Below are 22,002 nucleotides of genomic sequence, written 5' to 3'. Positions count from 1 at the left end.
CAATGTTAATTGGATTGAGACAAACTAACAGTCCCCAAGTTACAAACAAAATAGGTTCTGTGGGTTTGTTCTTAAGGTGAATTTGTATGCAAGTCGTAAGTGGCACATTTTAAAGTAAATATATAAGGTAAAGGTAAAGGTTTTCCCCTGATAAGAAGTCCAGTCGTGTCCAACTCTGGGGGTTTGTGTTTATCTCCATTTCTAAGCTGAAGAGCTGGCATTGTCCATAGACACCTCCAAGGTCATGTGGCCAGCATGGCTGCATGGAGCACTGTTACCTTCCCGTCGGAACGGTACCTATTGATCTACTCACATTTGCATGTTTTTTTGAACTGATAGGTTGGCAGAAGCTGGGGCTGACGGTGGAAGCTCACGCCGCTCCCCGGATTCGAACCTGTGACCTTTAGGTCAACAAGCTCAGCAGCTCAGCGGTTTAACCCACTGTGCTACCAGGGGCTCCTCACTATATGGTTTCGGATACCATAGGAAAGGGTTAACACCCCTTGCTATTTGTTTTGCTTTCTGTACCCCTGTTCAGAAGATTTCACCTCACTTTCTGTCCCTGTGATAATTGGATTTTGAAAGATTTGCCTTGTTGTGTAAACAAGGATTGGTTAGAAAGTTACACTGGAGACACACCTTTTCCATGGTTACTCTTCCAATAATCAATTTCCCTTCTGAGGGGTGGCTTTCTCTCATTTCCTGTTGTCTCACCCCCATTCTTAACTATGAGTTGTTTGTAAGTCGGATGTTTGTAATTTGGTGGCTTGCTGTATTTTAATTATTTTAGCAGTGTTTCAGTAATTTGTGGGTATTTAGCTGCTTGTTTCCATTGGGGGAGCCCCTGGTGACGCAGTGGGTTAAACCGCTGAGTTATTGAGCTTACTGACCAAAAGGTCGCAGGTTCAAATCCGGAGAATGGTGTGAGCTTCCCCTGTTAACCCCAGCTTCTGCCAACCTAGGAGTTCGAAAACATGGAAATGTGAGTAGATTAATAGGTACCGCTCCGGCAGGAGGGTAACGGTGCTCCATGCAGTCATGCTGGCCACATAACCTTGGAGATGTCTACGGACAACGCCAGCTCTTTGGCTTAGAAATGGAGATGAGCACCAACCCACAGAGTCAGAGTCGGACATAGCTGGACTTAATGTCAGGGAACAACCTTTACCTTTACCTTTACTTCCATTGGGTTTTTTAAAATGCATTGAAAGCAACTGTTTCTGGAAAGATTTTAAGTGTTTTTCAATGAAGATATAATTAAATGGTTTAGCATCGTAACCATGATTCAGCTTCTCCTATGTCCTAGCTGAGCATTTCACTATTAGTGGAAGAGTTTTGCTTTGTCCACGTTGCATTAACTCTGATTTGCTGGTCAGTGGAGTGGAGGAAATGAAGCAGCTACACTCCATTAATTTTTATGTTAAGTCCATTGGTCAAGGAAAGATGTCACTGCCTCGGGTGAAATCCAAAACAGGATTCTATACGCTTTGTCCCTATATTTATTCTGTGTGAGTCTTCTTTTTGCAAGCTAGATAGTAGTATAAAGGTCAGGATATTATTCAAGTTGAAACGAACGTAAAGTCACACCTTTCCAGTAATAGCACAAGAGGAGAAGGGTATGTGTTTAGACCTCCTCCATGCACACCTTTCCACCATTGTGTTGGCCATGCAATAAAATATGCAACATCATTAGTACAGCCTGATTTCTTAAATCCCTTGTAATCTCTCAGATAACTTGAATCTTTAAAAAAATGTGTGTTGGGGCCCTTCCACATATAACCCAGAAAATCCCAAAATGTCTGACTGTGGACTGGAAGCCCTTCCACACAGCATATAGACCAGAATATAAAAGCAGAAAATCCCACAATATCTTCCTTGAACTGGGTTATCTGAGTACACACTGCCATATATTCCAGTTCAAAACAGATCATGTGGGATTTTATTCAGCTGTGCAGAAGGGGCCTTAGGGTATGACACTTTGGACTGCTGCTGCCCATAGGCTTGCAAGAATTTTAAATGGGTCTTTCCCCACTTCACAGTATGTGATCTCATTCAGTATTTATATACCCGAAGTGCCACTGGGAAGCAGAAGCAGGGAAGAAGAATTTCCAAGTATCATTTGTCTCATGTGATGATTTTGAATAATGTGAGAGAGAGAAAAGGAAGGAAGTGTATATTTTGCCCTTGGGAAAAGACAACGATGTATTTTAAAAATAAAAGGGCTGCAATTCCAAGAGATTATATAAGTATGTATGTCCATATGTATGTAGTTGTGTGTGTGTATACAGTAGAGTCTCGCTTATCCAACCTTCGCTCATCTAACATTCTGTATTATCCAACGCAGTCTGCCTCCTACCCAGATCCACAGCTGTTTCATTACATTGAGATGTTTTGGTGCTAAATTCGTAAATACATTAGTTACTACATAATGTTACTGTGTATTGAACTGCTTTTTCTGTCGATTTGTTGTAAAACATGATGTGTTGGTGCTTAATTTGTAGAATCATAACATAATTTGATGTTTAATAGGCTTTTCGTTAATCCTTCCTTATTATCCAACATTTTCACCTTTCCAAAGTTCTGCCGGCCCGTTTATGTTGGATAAACAAGACTCTTCTCTCTCTCTCTCTCTCTCTCTCTCTCTCTCTCTCTGTGTGTGTGTGCGTGTGTGTATAAACTTAAAATTGCATAGAACATCCTTCTTGCTAGAGAGTGTAAGAGATCGTATCTGCTAGTCATATCTCTTCTATGCTAACACACAAATTGACTGCACAGTCTCATATCTGCCTCAATGGAAGGACAAAAGTTAAAGAACTGCACATTACAGACAGGCTTCTCCGAGTAAGGAGAAATCACAATTGCCACAGGAATTCACCTTTAATTGGAGGAGTCCTGATACGTAGCCAGAGTACACAATGTGAATGCTATCTGACGATTGAGCACAATCGTTCTTTCCCGTCATGAACTTACGTGTGAACATGTGAACAGACATTTTGCCCAGTAGATGTCTGTGACATGGCTACCTGCCATGCAGAATTCTCTTCATTTCATAGAATCGTAGACTTGGAAGAGACCTTGTGGGCCATCCAGCCCAATTTCTAATTTATGTGCTGCTGTTCTCCCAGAGCAGGACCCAAGGTGGCTGTAACAAGAAGGATATTTTCCAAGTAAGAAGATATGAAGGTTGACTGCTGGGAAAATTCTAAATACAAGGAAACAGTCTGGTGTAGTGGTTTGAGCACTGTATTTTGCCCATGTGCAAAATCCTGCAAAACTACCAGTATTAAAAAAAACTCTAAAATCAGGAAAGTAAACAAAGAGCAACATTCAAAAACGGGGGAATTCCAGATAAGCAACAATCAGGGCCAGCAAATCACTTCCCAACAAAGGATTCTCCCAGGCGGGAAGAAGTCAAGCCTTGAAACTGGAAGGTTATTCAATGCTAATCAAAGTGATCAATTGCAACATTCACACTTGCCTCAAACAGACAAGAGTTCTTTCTCCCACCCTGGACATTCCACAGATATATAAACCCCATTTTCCTAGTTTCCAACAAACTTCACAACCTCTGAGGGTGCCTGCCATAGATGGGGGTGAAACATAAGAAGAGAATGCTTCTGGAACATGGCCATACAGCCTGGAAAACTCACAGCAATCCTGCAAAATTGTGCAATTGAACCAGATAACTTTGGACAAGTCATGCCCTCTCAGCTTCAGAGGAAGGAAAAGAGAATGTCCTTCTGAACAAATCTTGCCAGGAAAACCCTGTGATAGGATCACCTTAGGGTCAAGATAAACTGGAAATGACTTCAAGGCCCACAGCAATAAAGATGCAAAATCCCATGTATACAGGTGCTTTATTTTTTGAAGAATTATTGCCAGCAGTACAATACAGCTGTTTAACTATGAAGCAACAATTTGGAAAAATCTGAAGAAATATCTAAAATGATGCTGAAACTAGATGCTGGGATAATTATATAAATATGTAATTTTTAAAAACAGAGTGAACAACAGCAAAGGTGAACCTTTTTGTGTGTCAGAAACGACGTAAGAAACTACAAGTCTCTTTTAATGTGAGAGAATTGGCTGTCTGCAAGGACGTTGCCCAGGGGATGCCTGGATGCTTTACCATCTTGTGGGAGGCTTCTCTTATGTCCCCACATGGGAAGCTGGAGCTAAGAGATGAAAGCTCACCACATCTTGCAGATTCGAACCACCAACCTTCAGGTCAGCAGTTCAGCCAGCACAAGGGTTTAATCCATTGTGGCACCACGGTTCCCTAAAGGTGAACATACAAACAACAGAAACATTTAATTCATTGGCATTACAGTTACTTGTAAACCCATTTTTTCTTGTCCGAACACATTTGAAAGGAAGTAAGAAGTTCAGCCATCATATTAAAATTCCAGTTTTATTTCTTCAAAAAATATATCCTTAAACAGAATGATTTAAGTGTCTCTGAAGGCAGAAATAAGAAGGAATTTAGCTTCCCAATTGTGTGCCAGAATCTTCTTCTCTAGTTATGGAACGTTTACTGAATTACAAACGAAAACAAAAACAAAAAAATCCACAGAAAATTTCCACCAGGATCAGATTATTCAGTTCTGCAAGCAGTTTGAACTCTAATGAAGAAGCAGTGATAATTTATATCTATTATCCATAGAGGCTAGTTAATAAACAGAACAGGAAGCTTTTCCGCCAGTATTCCTTCTCTCTAAATTCGTTTTACAGATCTGATGATCTCTACATGAACCATCCTTGCAGATAAAAACATGGGCCCAGGGTAAACATTCAGCCCCAGAGATTTCTTTGTTTTGGAGAGTGGGGAGGACTGGAGTTCTTATGTTTCTCCACGAACATTAACAGATACAGGGATTTAATCAAGTCTCAAGAAAATTTATTTTATATCCTATTCAATGGCCAATATAACTTAACGTTTGATAATATGAATGGCAGCCATTCAACAGGGGAGAACGAAAACCTGTTATGCCTCCCTAAGCGCTGTATCTCTCACCTAACAATTTTTGTTTCACTTTCACAAGCAAATTCCAAACGACAGGGTAAAAGCAGTGGGATGGAAAAATGATTTACCTCCCGTATGATGCTCTCTGAAAGATTGCTTTTGCTTTCTTCTGGAGATGTTTTCTGAGGACTCTTGGCTAATCTACCACAGTTTACCCTATTTTATTTCTACTGCAGCCTAAAATGACACCAAAACACTTTTTTTCATCTCAGAAGCGACTTGATAAACTGCAAGTCACTTCTGGTGTGAGAAAATTGGCCATCTGCAAGGACGTTGCGCAGGGGACATCTGCATGTGGGAGGCTTCTCTCATGTTCCCGCATGGGGAGCTGGAGCTGACAGAGGGAGCTCAACCTGCTCTTCCTAGATTCGAACCGCCGACCTGTTGGTCAGCAGTCCTGCTGGCACAAGGGTTTGACCCATTGCGCCATTCTTGTTCCTAAATCAAGGGTTGGCAAGTATGGCCCATGGACAATATGTACATCCCAGAGCCATTTTTATCCCCCCCCCCTCCAGTGCCTTCCATGGGCCAAAGTCCTTTTGCAAAAATGTTACTTTCTCAAAAATAACCTTTAGGAGAAGTGGAGGACATTTCGATTGTGTTTAAAGACCACCAGGGGTTTAAAACTGTCCCATTAAAAAAAGGTTTTACTCCAAAATACTATTTTCTTAGAAAATAGGAAGTGACTTTAACTCATTTGTTGTTTTAAAACTTTTCTCCTAGACTAAAATGGCCCAAGGCAGTCCAGAAATATGGTGGAAATAACTCTATGTCCCATGTTTTGGGGCAATATATATATCAGTGTTTATTTTTGTGGAGGGGGTGTACCCCTACAAGGCTACCTGGGAGACAGTGTTACTCCCTGTACTCTCCAGTTCTAGATCTTTGTGTCAGTGCTCTAGCTGGACTAGAAGGATGCAAACATAGCTCTTACACTGCATCTGCACTGACCATGTAACACAGTTTCAAACGGTATTAAAGGAAGTTGTTTTGCAGTGCAAATGGTTACAAAAGAAAGCATGGAACCAGTTTGAGGCTTGGGTGGTGCTGACACAAACAACAGAGCACTGATGCACAGTAAGGGCTTTATTTCACATAGTTTTGGGGATGTGTTGTCAAAGGCTTTCATGGCCGGAATCACTGGATTGCTGTGAGTTTTCCAGACTGTATGGTCATGTTCCAGAAGCATTTTCCCCTGACATTTCACCCACATCTATGGCAGGCATCCTCAGAGTTTGAGAGGTCAGTTGGAAACTAGGCAAGTGAGGTTTATATATCTGTGGAATGTCCGAGGTGGGAGAAAGAACTCTTGTCTGTTGGAGGAAAGTGTGAATGTTGCAGTTGATAACTCTGAACAGCCTTGCAGTTTCAAGGCTTGTCTGCTTCCTCCCTGGGGGAATTCTTTGTTGGGAGGTGATTAGCTGGCCCTGATCATTTATTGTCTGGAATTCCTCTGTTTTTCTTAGTGTTCCTAATTATTTACTGTCCTGATTTTAGAGTTTTTTTAAATACTGGTAGCCAGATTTATGGTTTCCTCCTTTCTGTTCAAATTGTCCACATGCTTGTGAGTTTCAATGGCTTCCCTGTGTAGTCTGACGTGGTAGTTTTTAGAGTGTTCTAGCATTTCAGTGTTTTCAAATAATATGCTGTGTCCAAGTTGGTTCATCAAGTGCTCTGGCTTGTTTCTAACAGACCGCACAACCTCTGAGGATGCCTGCTATAGATGTGGGTGAAACATCAGGAGAGAATGCTTCTGGAACATGGCCATAGAGCCCGGAAAATTCACAGCAACCTAGTTTTGGGGGAAATTGACCACTACAGTTTGAAACTGGCTTCGAACTACATTAGATGATCAGTGTAGATGGGACTTTAGGTAGCTGTATTCCCACTGAACTCTCCACTATGGGATAAACTAGTGAAACATTCCCTTCTCCAACTACAGGGCAGTGGTGCATCTTTTCTAGGTCACGGGCTGAATGAGTCAAGACCTAATAAGTGTCTTGCAAGAACTCTGTAACACACCCTTGAAGGTTGCCTGATTTGTATCTGACATGTAAGAGTTCCTTGGCAGATGACGAATAGGTTTCCAGCAGGTAGAGAGTTTAAAAATGCCTCACTTTGTCATATGTAAAATACCGGAATATAATTGAGATGCTGTGAGCAGTAAATGCACATAAAAGCCTGTTCAGGAACCATAGGAAAGAACTCTCTCTGTGTGTTTTTTTTTTCTTACATAGGAAATATTCTTATTTTCTTTTGATGTGACTATTTTTCATGGACCAACTGCGAGTGCTTATAAAAGCATTGTGGATGAGGATTATAAAGCCAATTAAAATTGTGACTCATCTCTGGAAATGAGTTTGTAGAAAACTTGTTAGCCTATAACTAGATATATTTATAATAAATATTTTGAGCCACTGCCTAGAATTGATGTTCAAAAGTATTTGTTTCACTTTGATATATTTATACGTACATATTTATTAATTCGAAAATGGCAATAAATACAAGACAGACATCCTGAATTAAGTATGATGGTCTGGAAATGTAATGAGAGGCTTCTGTTTCTTCCTGCTGTGATACTGAGCAAAAGAAATTGATTGGTATGCCATAACAGAAGTAATTTGTGCTCCTCTTTCATCGAGGAGTATTGCATACTTCATTAAAAGTATGTATTTGGCATGCAAAAAGGGCAGAGGGGAGCACAAGAATAATGGGCCTAAGACTGCATATTTTTAATCCAAGGGAGTTGACAGATGGTTTTGCTTGAAAGCGTCACACTTCATTCTGAAACCCAATGTGCATCCTAAAGCGGGATATGCATCTACAGGACAAAAGCAAAAATGTAATTGAAGCTCAACTCATTTCCCTTCTTTTATGTGTATGTAAAAAATTCTTCCATTTTTGGTTTTAAAATCAAGCTTCATTTCCATAAGAGATAAAACTTTTGATTGCTCTTCTCTGTCTTACAATCTAGAATCTTATGTCAATGTATAAACAATTAATGTGTTATCGAAGGCTTTCATGGCCAGAATCACAGGGTTGCTGTGAGTTTTCCAGGCTGTATGACCATGTTGCAGAAGCATGACCTCTGATGTTTTGCCCACATCTATGGCAAGCATCCTCAGAGTTTGTGGGTCTGTTGGAAACTAGGCAAGTGAGTGTTATATATTTGTGGCGTGTCCAGGGTAGGAGAAAGAACTCTTGTCTGATTGAGGCAAGTGTGAATGTAGCAATTGGCCACCATGATTAGCATTAATGGTCTGGCTGATTGCTGCCTGGGGGATCCTTTGTTGGGAGGTGTTAGCTGGCCCTTATTGATTTAGTCTTATACAGTTAGGTGCATACATGGAGGATAGGATATGGAATATTTTGAAATGTACGTAGCAATATAAGAGGAAAAATGAGAGAGGAGGAGAGAAATAAAAAATATATATAAATAGTCTTAGAAATAGCCTATGGACAGGTTTTCCATTTAAAAAGCTGACCAGTTTCCCAGCATCTGTTTTTCTTCCCTTCTTCTTTTATGCTCCGTGTTTGCTTTTAAATTATAAGTGCTAAAGAGCAAGGACTTGTCTGCTTAGATGTTATAAATCTCCTCATAAAACATTAGCACTATATTGATGACAGGAACAACATTTGTAACACAAACCACACCTCGCTGAGCAAAGCAGTCTTAGCTTAAGGCAGCGTTTCAAAACCTGGGGGTTGTGAGGTAGTGTCAGAGAGGTTGCCAAAGACCATCAGAAAACAGTATTTTCTGTTGGTTCTGGGGGTTCTGGGTGGGACGTTTGGCCCAATTCTGTTACTATGGTTTAGAATGCTCTTTGATTGTAGGTGAACTATAAATCCCAGCAACTACAACTCCCAAATGTGAAGGTTTATTTCCCCCAAACTCCACCACATTTGAGCATATTGAGTATTTGTGCCAAGTTTCGTCCAGATCCATCATTGTTTGAGTCTACAGTGCTCTCTGGATGTAGGTGAACTACAACTCCAAAAGGTCCACATGGAACTCGAGGGGTGCAGGTGGAGAAAGGATCTCCCCCTCCTTTTTCTCCCTCCACTCTCCAAGTTGCACTGGCAATTTGGCCAGGGTCAACAGCTGCGATGAGGGACAACCACCAGCAATTTTGTGCTGCATGGTCACCGTTATGACGGGGACAGGACAGTGATGATAAGTGCCACCCTTTGTCACCAGGCTGCCCAAGTCCACAAAAGCAGAATGGCTGTGTAAACAGCGGTGACTAGTTTCAAATCAGAAGTGACCCAACTGTACACATTCCCACGTTGCATGTAAGCACCGAAGCTGCTATGAATCTCTTGGACATCCACCAAACTTTGGATGACATCTGGCAAGACCTTGACATCAGCTGGCGAGACAGATAGAGGTGGCTATCATTAGAATATTGATGACTCCCAACCCAAAACTTTGCATGACTTTAAAAAGCATAGAGGATATAGTATTAATGCCTGTGAAAATGTGTAGCCCTCCAAATGTTGTTAGACTCCCAATTCCTATCATTCTTAGCTGCCGTTTAAGCACAATATCATTTCATTCAGAATCTAAATTAAAAGTCTAGCACTTAGAGCTTGCCATTCATTATCTGAATATTTTCCTTCAAGAAGTACAGACAGAATTTGATTAAAAAGTACACCATGAAACAAAACCATTTAAAACCAAAACATACTGCATTAAAATGGAAAAGCATTTAATTTGAGTCCATTTTCCTCCACAGCTTTCAAATAATTAAAACAATCAAAGAGGATATATTGCTTGGAACAAAGTGATGATAACATGAAAAGTTTTGAGGTTAAGATCATAGGACCTTTTATGTCCTTGAGGGTTTTCCTAAGTGCCCTTTATATAACCTTTCCTAACAACTACTATAGAGTTTTAATTCCATGTGATTAGAGTCAGGAGGAACAAACTCTATAGCAGTGGTTCCCAACTTGTGGTCCGTGGCCTCACAGTACTACACCATTGCAACGAGAGTGACTGGCCTCACAAAACCCTTCTATAGTGCCGAGGCTTATTAAATATGGTTTTCTGTAGGCGAGCAGATGGAAACTACTGAATAGCATATGTTTTGTATCAGAAACTAGAGATGGTGTGGTTATCCAATGCAATTTTCTTAATCAGCAACCCAAATAACCAAACCGAATCTAAAGTTGACTAAAAACTGATTTGTAACCCTTTTAATGTTGGAGAGAGGTCCCGGGTCAAAGTGGTCCCTGGTCAAAAAAAGGTTGGGAACTACTGATCTACAGGATTACAATTTTAAGGCCAAATTCATGAATTTCTGATTTTGTTACTAAACCATTAGCTCTATTCAACAAAATGACACAAGCAATAATTTGGCAATGCTGAATTAGAAAAGTTGGTGTACGTGTGTGTTATGTATGTGTGTCTTCAAGTTGCCCGCCAACCCTTCTCTACTCTCATATTAAATGCAGTTTTCTTTTTTTAATTTCCTCCTTCGTTTTAGGCATTGGACTGGGAGTTGGTGTCCGGGAATATGGAAAACTTTCCAATCTGGACAAATTTTACTTTGCATTTCCAGGAGAAGTTCTGATGAGAATGCTCAAGCTCATTATATTACCTTTAATTATATCGAGCATGATAACAGGTAAGACAAAACATTAAAATGGTATGTTTATCTTCATTTTCTTGTTATTTTGTATTATTCTGTGTATTCGTATTTCAGTAGATAAACCAAGGTGGTTAAAATCGATATATGCATTTAAACCTTTCTCTCATATGGCATTATTTTCATACAAGTAGTTGCTGTTGGATGATACAACACATGGGAGAAGACCTTCAATTCATAGAGTATTTTAAATGTAAAGTGAAATGTCTCCTATGGTAATTAGTTTCCCAAGTGGTTCAAATGAAATCTTACATGAAGGACCCTTCCAAACAGGTCCTATATTATACATTTATACATTGGGTATAAAGTTACCTTCAGGCTACAGGTGTTTATAAAACATACATGATTTTTGTGTTGGAGCTTCACTCTCATCTCTCATCTAGTTCTGGCCCAGCTTACGTGTCCAAATGTATTCCTCCCTATGAGCCATCTAGGAGTCTAAGATTGTCTGGGGAGGTCCTGCTCTTGGTCCCGCCTTCTTCACAGGCACAATTGGCAGGGACGAGAGAGAGGGCCTTCTCAGTGATGGCTCCTCGGCTATGGAATTCCCTCCCTAGGGATATTAAATCAGCCCCCTCCCTCCTGACCTTCTGCAGAAAAGTGGAAGCCTTCGGAAATCTAGTGCAATATATAAACACGGAATTATGTGCAACTGAATTTTGGAACGGCCCTGGCAATGAGGCTAATTGTGAAGATGTTGGTTTTTATATGTTTTTAAATGTATGTGTTTTATAATTCCATTTTAAAGGCTGTTTTTAGTTGCTTATTGTTGAAGGCATCAAATGGCTGCCTGGTTGTAAAGCCACCTTGAGTTGCCTCTGGGCTAGAGAAAGGCGGGGTAGAAATATAAATAAATAAATAAATCAATCAATCAATCTCAGGATCTGATCCCAGGTTTTATGTTTATCCTAGATTATCTGGCAGTACGGGCTCATATAAAATCCAGTTCAAAGTAGAAAACCTGGGATTAGATCCTGGGATATAGGGGCTGTCTGGAAGGGCCCTAAGAGTGGGAGACCATATTGGGTTTGGATGAGAGAATGGAAACTGCTGGCGCCTTGCAGGTGGCTTAGAGTCTCTCATTAGCATGTAAGGGAATACTCTGTTGTCACCAGTCATTGAGTGATAAGAGAAAACCTGGGGATGTCTCTGCTACAGGAGATGGAGCTTTGGGAAGGCTGGGGTCTGGTCCAATCCATGCATTAGGACTGAGAGCCAATCTTTGAAATTTTATGCATGAAAATCAACACAAGTTTACTCTAGTTGCAATTTGTTTTTTTTTTAATGAATGTTGTTGTGTACCAGTTATAGAGCAAAATATAGTACATAGAAACCTGCTCTGTTCTTTCTTCTTGGTTAAATAATGAAATCACAGTTGCGTGTGCATGACAAGTGTTGTTTTCTCATTCGTGTCTTCTGATGAAAGTTACGATATTTTGAAAATAAGTGATAGATACTAATATTGAATTGTTTCCCTTCTTTACTATTCCTGAATCTTTCTGGAGATTCCACAAAATATGAACAGTGTACTAGCAATGAACAAACTTCTAGAGGAAAGTAGTTTGTCTTTATTCCAGAGAGTACACTGCAAGTTGCTTTCTCTTGGCCCTTCTATACAGCCCTATATCCCAGAATATCAAGGCAGAAAATCCCACATCATCTGAGTGGAGTTGGATAACCCAGTTCAAAGCAGATATTGTGGGATTTTCTGCCTTGATATTCTGGGATATAGGGCTGTGTGGAAGGGCCCACTGTCCATAACTGATCTCATTTTATAATGCTTAGCAACTTCAAAACTAAGTGGTCCTCATGATAAATCTGATTTTAGATATATTATATGGTTGCACCCAATTTATGTCCACAAAAATATTTGAGATACAATTTGGTAGTGGTGGCGAATCTCAGGGCCCTTCCACACGGCCATATAACCCAAAATATCAAGGCAGAAAATCCCACTATATTTGCTTTGAACTGGGTGGTTATCAGAGTCCACACTGCCATGTATCCCAGTTCAAAGCAGATAGTGTGGGATTTTATTCAGCTGTGTGGAAGGGGCCTCATACATACCCGTATATTTTGGGTGTTATGTTTCAAGCTGCTTCTATAACTGACCTGCGGCAGTTGTGTCAATGTTTTTAAATTACAGTTTTCTTCCCATGGCAGTTTTAAGCCTACTCATCCATTGTATAAAGCACAATATGTCAGATAGCCAATTGCATTTTTGCCTCTGTTTTATAGACCCAATACATCATCCTTTAATATCCACGGAGAATGGTAACTGTTCTTATTTCAACTTTTTCCATCAGAAGCTTATACAAATGTGGCTTTGCAACATATTGTTGCTTAACCATAATGGGAGGTATTTTTTGTTCTCTGACTTTGTAGGAAACAGAGGAAAGATTATTAGGAACCCTTTCGCACCTATGATCGTTTTATGAAAAGCATTGTTTATTTACATAAAATGAACAGGAGACAAGAAAATAGTTACCAATACAGATATCTTCTTGTGTCTGCAATTAGAAGGGGTAAAATTAAAAATGTTAAGATCAGCTCAAAAGTTGCTATAGTCTTTAACACCATAGAACACACACACACACAGACACTGTTCATGTGATGTTGCACGCTGGGCCTGTACATCAGACTGTAGACAGGACATAAATTCTGTGTGCCCAACGGGACGCCGGGACTGCCTCAGATTAAAGGCCTTTGGATTTCCTTAAAACGCAGAGTCTTTAGATTGCTTAAAGGTTCAACAATGTTCTTTATTAAGGAAAACAAACAGGTACTTTAAAGCTTTCTTAACAGTCTATAGGCTCTTTCAATCTTGTCCACAGGGAACAGGCACTATCTTCTTAACTGTAACTAATGGGGAAATCCTTAACTTCTAATCTGGGCAGTCTGTCTTTGCCTCTGTTGGCGTGGAGCCCCTACACCCGGTACCAACTGCTTCTGGCTTCCGTGAGTGACCCTTACCAAGCAGAGCTTTGTAGACTTCCAGGGGAAAAGGAGTTCAGGTTTCGGTGATGGCTGGCTGAAGTCCCTCAGCAAAGGAGCTGTAAGGCTGTATGATCCTCGGCCAAGCTGTGGGGCTGTATTTCCCCGGCCAAGCCGTAGAAGACGAAGCTTCCTACAGGAGCTCTTGGTATTACGTCCTGCATGGAAAGCTTCTCTGTGTGGACTGAACCCAAACTGGCTCCTATTCCCTCCAAAACCCAAAAGGGGGCGGGACCAGGGAACCTATCTATAATTGACAGGTGGCTTGCCCTATGATTGCAGCCAAAAGAAGCCACCTATCTGCAGAGTCCCTGAAATTTAGGACTACAACAAACATTCAATGCAAAGCAAACAAAATTGGAGCTCCTGGTACAGCTGTACCTGCACAGTTCAGGGGATGAAAAGCTGGTGATGGCTGAACGAACATACAAAAGATGGGTTGTGGTAGGTTTTTTTGGGCTATATGGCCATGTTCTAGAGGCACTCTCTCCTGACGTTTCGCCTGCATCTATGGCAAGCATCCTTAGAGGTTGTGACGTCTGACCTCAAAACCTCTGAGGATGCTTGCCATAGATGCAGGTGAAACGTCAGAAGAGAATGCCTGTAGAACATGGCCATATAGCCCAAAAAAACCTACCACAACCCAGTGATTCCAGCCATGAAAGCCTTTGACAATACATACAAAAGATAGTTAAAGGGAAAGAGGATTTTATAAGATTTCTCTTACTATTGGATATAATTTCAAGCAGAGACTGCCCAATTCATTACTTCCTGCCCTTCTTGAATGCTTTCTAAGGCCCCATCTACACTACCATATAATCCAGTTCAATCTGCATTATATGGTCTGTGTAAATTCTTATAATGCAGATTGAAATCTATATAAATAAAAGTGTAATGTTCATTTGTGGGATTAACATAACTCAAATACCGCTGGGTGAATTGACACCAAATTTGGACACAATACACAATATCAGACCAACGAGTGACCATCAGTCATAAAAACACTGAAAAACACAGCAGAAGAGACTTAAAAAGCCAAAAAAAAACCCCATTACAATGCATGCACAAAACCACATATATACACATATACACAAACATACACACACACACACACACATATATATATATATACATACACACACACACAAAACACATATACACTGACTGGGCCACAGCAACGTGTGGCAGGGGCCAGCTAGTGGATTATAAAAATCTATACTACCTTATAATCTAGTTCAATCTGCATTGTAATGGCAGTGTATATGGGGCCCTAATTTATCTTTTCACATCACTTTCATGTTTGAGATATAATCAAATTGTGCAGGAAATAAGTGACAAATATTATAAGGGGAAGCAAAAAGGATGCCTGATATAGTTCTTCTTCTACACTGCCACATAATCCAAATTATAAAATCGAATAATCCAGATTATCTCCTTTGAACTGGATTATATGAGTCTTCACTGCCATATAATCCAGTTCAAAGCAGATAATCTGGATTTTTATGGCAGTGTAGAAGGGGCCATAGTAGGAACGGCGGTGACATATAGTATATTACTATATGCTATTTCTTTCTTACACTTCCTAACTTTGGTTCTTAAAAGAAATAATAGTTGAGCATATGTATACACAATACATTTGTTTATTTATTATTTACAACATTTCTACCCCGCCCTTCTCAACCCCCGAGGGGGGACTCAGAGTGGCTAACACTGACAACAATTCGATGCTGCAAATATCACAGTAAACAACAATATAAAACCATAAATACATTTACTTCTGAGGAGGTTGGGACCTTCTTTACTTTGAGTCCCCCCTGTTCTGTGTGAGTGGTGCTCTGTTTCCTACAAGCAATAAGTACATATTCCTGTTTAGTAATGAGAGTAAGGCAGCAATGAAGACTTATTTTATTGCCTTCATCACAGTTTCAGCTGCTACTCACCTGGGGTTTCCCATGTAGTACAAGATTTACTTCCTTTTCAATATTGTTTAGTCTACCTTTTGAGACTCTGTGATGTATTCGGAAACACTACATAGATAAAATGGCTCTCCTTTGTGATGTGATTGTCACTGTTGATACAGTATGTGCTGAGGTGTCCAGTAGATTGTATTCTTCTGGTTTGTGGAATTTATTCTAATTCTGAAGCCCAAAGTTATAGGCAAGACATTGGCACTGTCAACCCATTAGCACACCCTTGACAGGCATAGTTTCAATGAGCTAGTCATGCAGGTTTGACCAGATCAGAGGAATGAATGGTGAGTGCTCCATTGCATAATTGTGTGGTTATTCTCTGATTTGAAGTAGGCAGTGGCGTGACTGCTTCTGTAGAAATTCTATTTCCTAAGTTGTACGCCAACTATTGTACAATTACAAATTGTACAATCTTTTGGAGCAAGGTGATATCTCGGTGTCAAGTGCTCTTGGATAAATCAAGAGTACCTTGAAAACATTTCCTTCTAGGTTGTAGCTTGGTTTCAGCTTTTCACAGCTGAAATAAAACGGGAATAATTGAAAACAGGGCATTCACATACATACCAAATACGTTAAATAGCTACAAAAGATATATTTTTAAATAAAAGTAAAAAATTGTTAATCGTGAAGAAGGAAAGTTGACCCTTTGGCTCCACTGAGAATAAGCAGAAATGTATTTAGTTAGAATCATAGATTTGGAAGAGATCTCATGGGCCATCCAGTCCAACCCCTGCCAAGAAGCAGGAAAATCGCATTCAAAGCACCCCCGACAGGTGACCATCCAGCCTCAGTTTAAAACCCTCCAAAGAAGGAGCTTCCACTACACTCTGGGGCAGAGAGTTCCACAGCTGAACAACTCTCATAGGAAGTTCTTCCTAATGTTCAGGTGGAATCTCCTTTCCTGTAGTTTGAAACCATTGTTTCGTGCCCTAGTCTCGAGGGCAGCAGAAAACAAGCTTGCTCCCTCCTCCCTATGACTTCCCCTCTCATACTGATACATGGCCATCATGTTTCCTCTCAGCCTTCTCTTCTGCAGGCTAAACATGCCCAGCTCTTTAAGCCACTCCTCATAGGGCTTGTTCTCCAGACCCTTGATCATTTTAGTCATCCTCTTCTGGACACATGATGCTAACATATTTTGGAGTTACAGAGTGAGGCTCAAATATGATAGATAAAACAGAGAGGGACTACTAGATATTACATTGGGTGAGAATGATGTTGGAGCCCCTGGCGGCACAGTGGGATAAACCACTGAGCTCCTGAACTTGCTGACCAAAAGATCATTGTGAGCATGGTGAGCTCCTGTTGTTAGCCCCAGTTTCTGCCTTATAGATTCTTTCTCTACAACTCTGTTCACCAGAAGGGTCTACCTGTGCCATCTCAGGCCCGTCCAGACAGGACCTTTATTGCGGTAGATTCCGCAATTAAGGAGCGACTGTCCAGACAACATTCTGGACAGTCCCGAATTAATTCGCTACAAACCAGGAAAATCCTGATTTGTAGCTAATTAATTAGAAAGTGGGTTTATTTCATGCCTTCCTAGAAGGCACAGGATAAACCTATTATTTCTGGTTCTGGACTGCAGAATGCTGCAGTCCAGACAGTATTCCCACAGTTTACTAGGCTAAATAAGGAACCCCCCCCCCCCCCCGCTCTCCTGGCGCATCATTTTATGTGCTGGGAGAGCCAGCTGAGGCTTGTAATGGAGGCTGGGTAAGTTTTTATTACTTTTCTAAGGGGTCTGGGGGCTTCAGGGGAGGGGGGGAGGGCCTCTAGACATTTTCTCAGGCTAGTCCTGAATGATCGTCTGGACACGCAGCCCAGAAAGTGCATACTTTCTGGGGTGGGTGTGGACAAGCCCCCAGGAAAATCCACTTTTTTAAATGAGGATTCTCCTGGGATAAAAGGACTGTCTGAATCCGGCCTCAGTGTCCCTGAGATTGTTGTCTTCTACCTTCATCTAATCTATAGGCTTGCAAAACGAGATTCTCTAGTGATTGTTCGCAGCCACTCACTACAGCCGCCATCTCGTCATCTGCCTTTCTGAAAGGCATATCTGCTGAATTTCAAAGCCTAGTGGTCTTGAGAGCCCAACCATCAGCATCACTTTCACATACACTTCTGTCTGGTCCACTGCTCTTCTAGATTGGGCATAGGCAAACTTCAGCCCTCCAGATGTTTTGGACTTCAACTCCCACAATTTCTAACAGCCTACTGGTTGAAGTCCAAAACATCTAGAGGGCTGAAGTTTGCCCATGCCTGATGTAGATGAACCAGCTTCCACCAGAACGATAGGTGTGAGACCTTACATAGCATCTCTGCTGTTTGATGCATACGACTGTTGCCCCTTTCTCTGACCTGTCCAAGTAGCAATCTTGAAATTGATTGTGAAACACCAAAGAAACAGCATGGTTTCTGATTATACTCGTTCTGTGTGTCAGTGAGCAATGATAACATCATCCTTTGGGACTCTCAGGAGATCCTGGAGGACAGTCTGTCATTGTGCACCAGCTGTCATAACACAATTGGTGACAATCCTTGCTGTTCTCCATCCTCCTTCAGCCATTATAGGGCAGTGTTAGTAGGAAGGAGGCAGCCAGGAATTAATCTACCCATGTTCTGACAGTTGGATATATTTTTGTCTGTGCCCATCTCTCTTGTCCATGTTTGTGTGAGGAGGGTCTCTCGACCCTAAAATAATGTCTATTAAACTTGCACAGGGAAAAACAGAATAAATTGTTTTGTCTCCCCTTATGGAGCAACTAATTTAAATTATAACAAGTTTTGCAGCCCTATTGTGGAGAGAGAATAAACTGGAAGTAACGAATTTCCTTTCAGGATGATTTTCTCTTGCAGGCTGGAGTCAGAAATAACCCCTATTTTATTCACTGGTACTAACTTTTCAGCAAACATATAGAATTGCACTACTAATTGACTCTTAAAAAGGAAAAAATAATTTTATATCAAATGTGAGAAGGTGTCTAGACATGTTTAGAGATAATTTGACTTCAGAAGACAGGTATTCTAGCATTTTGTAATTCTATAATTGCTGTTAGCATATCTTGTCATTACTGCTAATAATAGTAATTAGCATTTTGAAAGTGGTTTTGAACATGCAAAGCACTTTTCCTAGATTAGCTCAATCAACTTCTGTGTATGTATGTGCCATCGGTTCACCTGTCAAACCTCATGAATAGGGTTTTCTTAGGCAAGGAATGCTTTTAAAGTTTCTTCCACTGAAAAATAGTCCATAGCTCTGTTTCTTAAACTGTGGGTCCCAACCTAAAATGGGGTCCTCTTAGCTCAGTTTTGGCATCCTGAAAAAATTGGCCACAGTAAAAGTTTTTTGGACATCACCTGGTGGCTGTGTTAGGCATTTACATGAATCTGTTGCTCAGTGTTTACAGTGGACTCTGCAGAAGATGCTTCAGGTGTACTTCATAAAAAGAAAAATCACCCTGTTTAGCAAGCCTCGCAAATGCTGATTTATTATCAGCAAACTTTTGATTTGTATTCTTACTTTATATATAAGGTGTCACATTAATTTTTCTCAGGCCAAAATGGGTCCTAAGTAGAAAAGTATAAGAAGCCCTGGCCTATAGTACTGGGCATTTTTATGGTCTCCCATCCATCTACCAGCTAGGACTGACTCTCTTTATCTACCAAGATCACACCAAATCTGGTACCTTTAGAGTATTTGGCTCCTTCAATCAACCTTATAGCAACCTATTAAGCATCCTATTCCTCTCTTTATGATGTCTCTACAGGTGGTCCCCAAGTTACAAACAAGATAGGTTCTGTAAGTTTGTTCATAAGTTGAATGTGTATGTATGTAAGAACAGGTACATTTTTAAGTGTAACTCCAGCCAAATATATATATATATATATTGTTTTGGATAGCATAGGGAAGAGTTAGCACCCCTGTGGTGATTGTTTTGCTCTCTGTGCTCCTGCTCAGAAGATTTCACCCCACTTTCAATCCCTGTGATAATTGGATTTTGCAAAATTTGCCTTGTTGTGGGAACAAGGATTGGTGAGAAAGCTTCAGTGGAGACACCTTTTCCCCTTGATAACTCTTCCAGGAGTGAATTTCCTTTCCGAGGGGTAGATTTCCTGTTGTCTCAACCCTGTTCTTAACTATGAGTCATTTGTAAAGCAGATGTTCGTAACATGGGGACTGCCTGTATATGTTTGATTCACAAATACATCTTAAAAAATTTATCTTAGTAGCAGAGGCTGGATGGCCATCTGTTGGGGGAGCTTTGATTTTGTGTTCCTGCATGAACGACATGGTCACATCCATCTCTGATTCTTCATGGAGAGACAGCCTGAAGTAGTGTTTTTAAGTGTTGAACTATGCCTCTGAAGACCAGTGTTCAAATACCTTCTCAGCCATGACATTCACAGGGGACCTTAGGCAAGGCATGCTCTATCAGCCTCAGAGGAAGGCAACAACAACCCCCCTCTGAACAAATCTTGCCAAAAAAACTCTGTGACAGGTTCATCTAGGGCAGCCATAAATTGATTTGAAGGTGCAGGGAAAGCTCACTTGTTTGATAGAATGTGGCCATTCCAAGTGTTTGAAATATTGGCTGTTGCAGTTCTTATCCATAGACCAAATAACAACTCTTTGCAGAACTCACCTTTTATTTTTGAAACTATATATCAACATCAGACTATTGAATTTATGTTCTAAACCTAAGATGTTTCATCCAACTCAAGGTGAAATCAACAACTACTATATCACAGTCATCCCAAGCATGACCAAAACAAATAATTGGGTTTTTGTAGGTTTTTCGGGCTATATGGCCATGTTCTAGAAGCATTCTCTCCTGACGTTTCGCCTGCATCTTTGGCAAGCATCCTCAGAGATTGTGAAGATGCTTGCCATAGATGCAGGCGAAACGTCAGGAGAGAATGCTTCTAGAACATGGTCATATAGCCCGAAAAACCTACAACAGCCCAGTGATTCCAGTCATGAATGCCTTCAACAATACATCAAACAAATAATTTTAATGGTTCACAAAACACAATGGTATTACTACATCTTTGTGTTACTACCTAGTACATTTCACTGAAATAAATATTTTTGAGTGTCTGAGTAAAATCCTATTTATATATACAGATGGCAGTGAGTATGCTAGATCTGCTTTCTCCACCTCCTCAACTTTACTGATTGATTTGATTTAGATGCCATCTTTCTCCCAAAGTGGGATTCAAGTTTAACCATTAAATGAGGAAAATGTCTCCCACTGGGTAGTGGAAGAGAAGACAGAGCAGGGGAAGAAGTCCTGCCAGACATATGCCCTTCTCCCTCTATTCCCACCTAGTTCATTATGCATCTGCTGCATGGCTGCTGCTGCTGCTCTTCTGGGAGATGACAACAACATATGTAGGACCTTCTACGTATGCTGTCAGGTTCAGCTTGTGGCAAAGAGGCTCAGTTGTTGCAGAACTTGAATAGCCTTGAATTGCCAACCAACATTGCTGAATCCTGAGCACTCAGTAGACCATAGATGGGGAACAGGTTGCCCTTTTATGTATTGAACATCATACTAGGAAACTGGAAATGTTAAACGATACTCAGACAACCCTCAAAGTTTACTCTTGAATTCCTTTAGGAAGCAGCCTCCGTATTCTTTTTATCATTTATCTGGATACTGGAATGTGTCTAGGGTAACTAAATTGATCAAGGATCTGGAGAACAAGCCCTATGAGGAGCGGCTTAAAGAGCTGAGCATGTTTAGCCTGCAGAAGAGGCTATGATGGCCATGTATAAATATGTGAAAGGAAGTCTTAGGGAGGAGGGAGCAAGCTTGTTTTCTGCTGCCCTGGAGACTAGGACGTGGAACAATGGCTCCAAACTACAAGGAGACTCCACCTGAACATGAGGAAGAAGTTCCTGACTGTAAGAGCCATTCAGCAGTGGAACTGTCTGCCCCGAAGTCTCCTTCTTTAGGGGCTTTTAAACGGAAGCAATATTCCTGCTTCTTGGCAGGGGGTTGGACTGGATGGCCCATGAGGTCTCTTCCAACTCTATGATTCTATGAGGCTGGATGGCCATCTGCAGGGGGTGCTTTGAATGTGATATTCCTGCTTCTTGACAAGGAATTGGACTGGATGACCCACAAGGTCTCTTCCAACTCTATAATTTTATGCTTCTATGATTCTATGTGTTGCTTAAGAGAAAATCTTAACATTTAAGCAAATTGTGCAGTCCTTGTGATTTAGTAAATGCATGCCTCAACAAGCAGTCTTTCAAATTAAGCCTGTGTTTACCATCCAATTTCTGATCAGGTAATGCAACATGTTACATTCAACTGAAGAAACTCATGTAAATATGACAAATTGACATTTTTCACCATTT

General features: G+C 40.7%; 1 protein-coding gene across 1 annotated transcript in view; it reads left to right on the top strand.

Annotated features, from left to right (window-relative positions):
• The window catches only part of SLC1A1 (solute carrier family 1 member 1), a 63,800-nt gene that overhangs the window by 18,574 nt on the left and 23,224 nt on the right, over positions 1-22,002 (top strand). Inside the window, exon 2 of the mRNA XM_060762274.2 lies at positions 10,510-10,650. Coding sequence (XP_060618257.2) covers positions 10,510-10,650 — 141 coding nt within the window. The remainder of the gene's footprint in view (positions 1-10,509; positions 10,651-22,002) is intronic.

The sequence above is a fragment of the Anolis sagrei genome, chromosome 2, assembly GCF_037176765.1.
Source record: "Anolis sagrei isolate rAnoSag1 chromosome 2, rAnoSag1.mat, whole genome shotgun sequence".
In the NCBI taxonomy this organism is placed as follows: domain Eukaryota; kingdom Metazoa; phylum Chordata; class Lepidosauria; order Squamata; family Dactyloidae; genus Anolis; species Anolis sagrei.
Note: the sequence above shows the minus strand (reverse complement) of the source record. Positions and strands in the feature narration are given on the sequence as shown.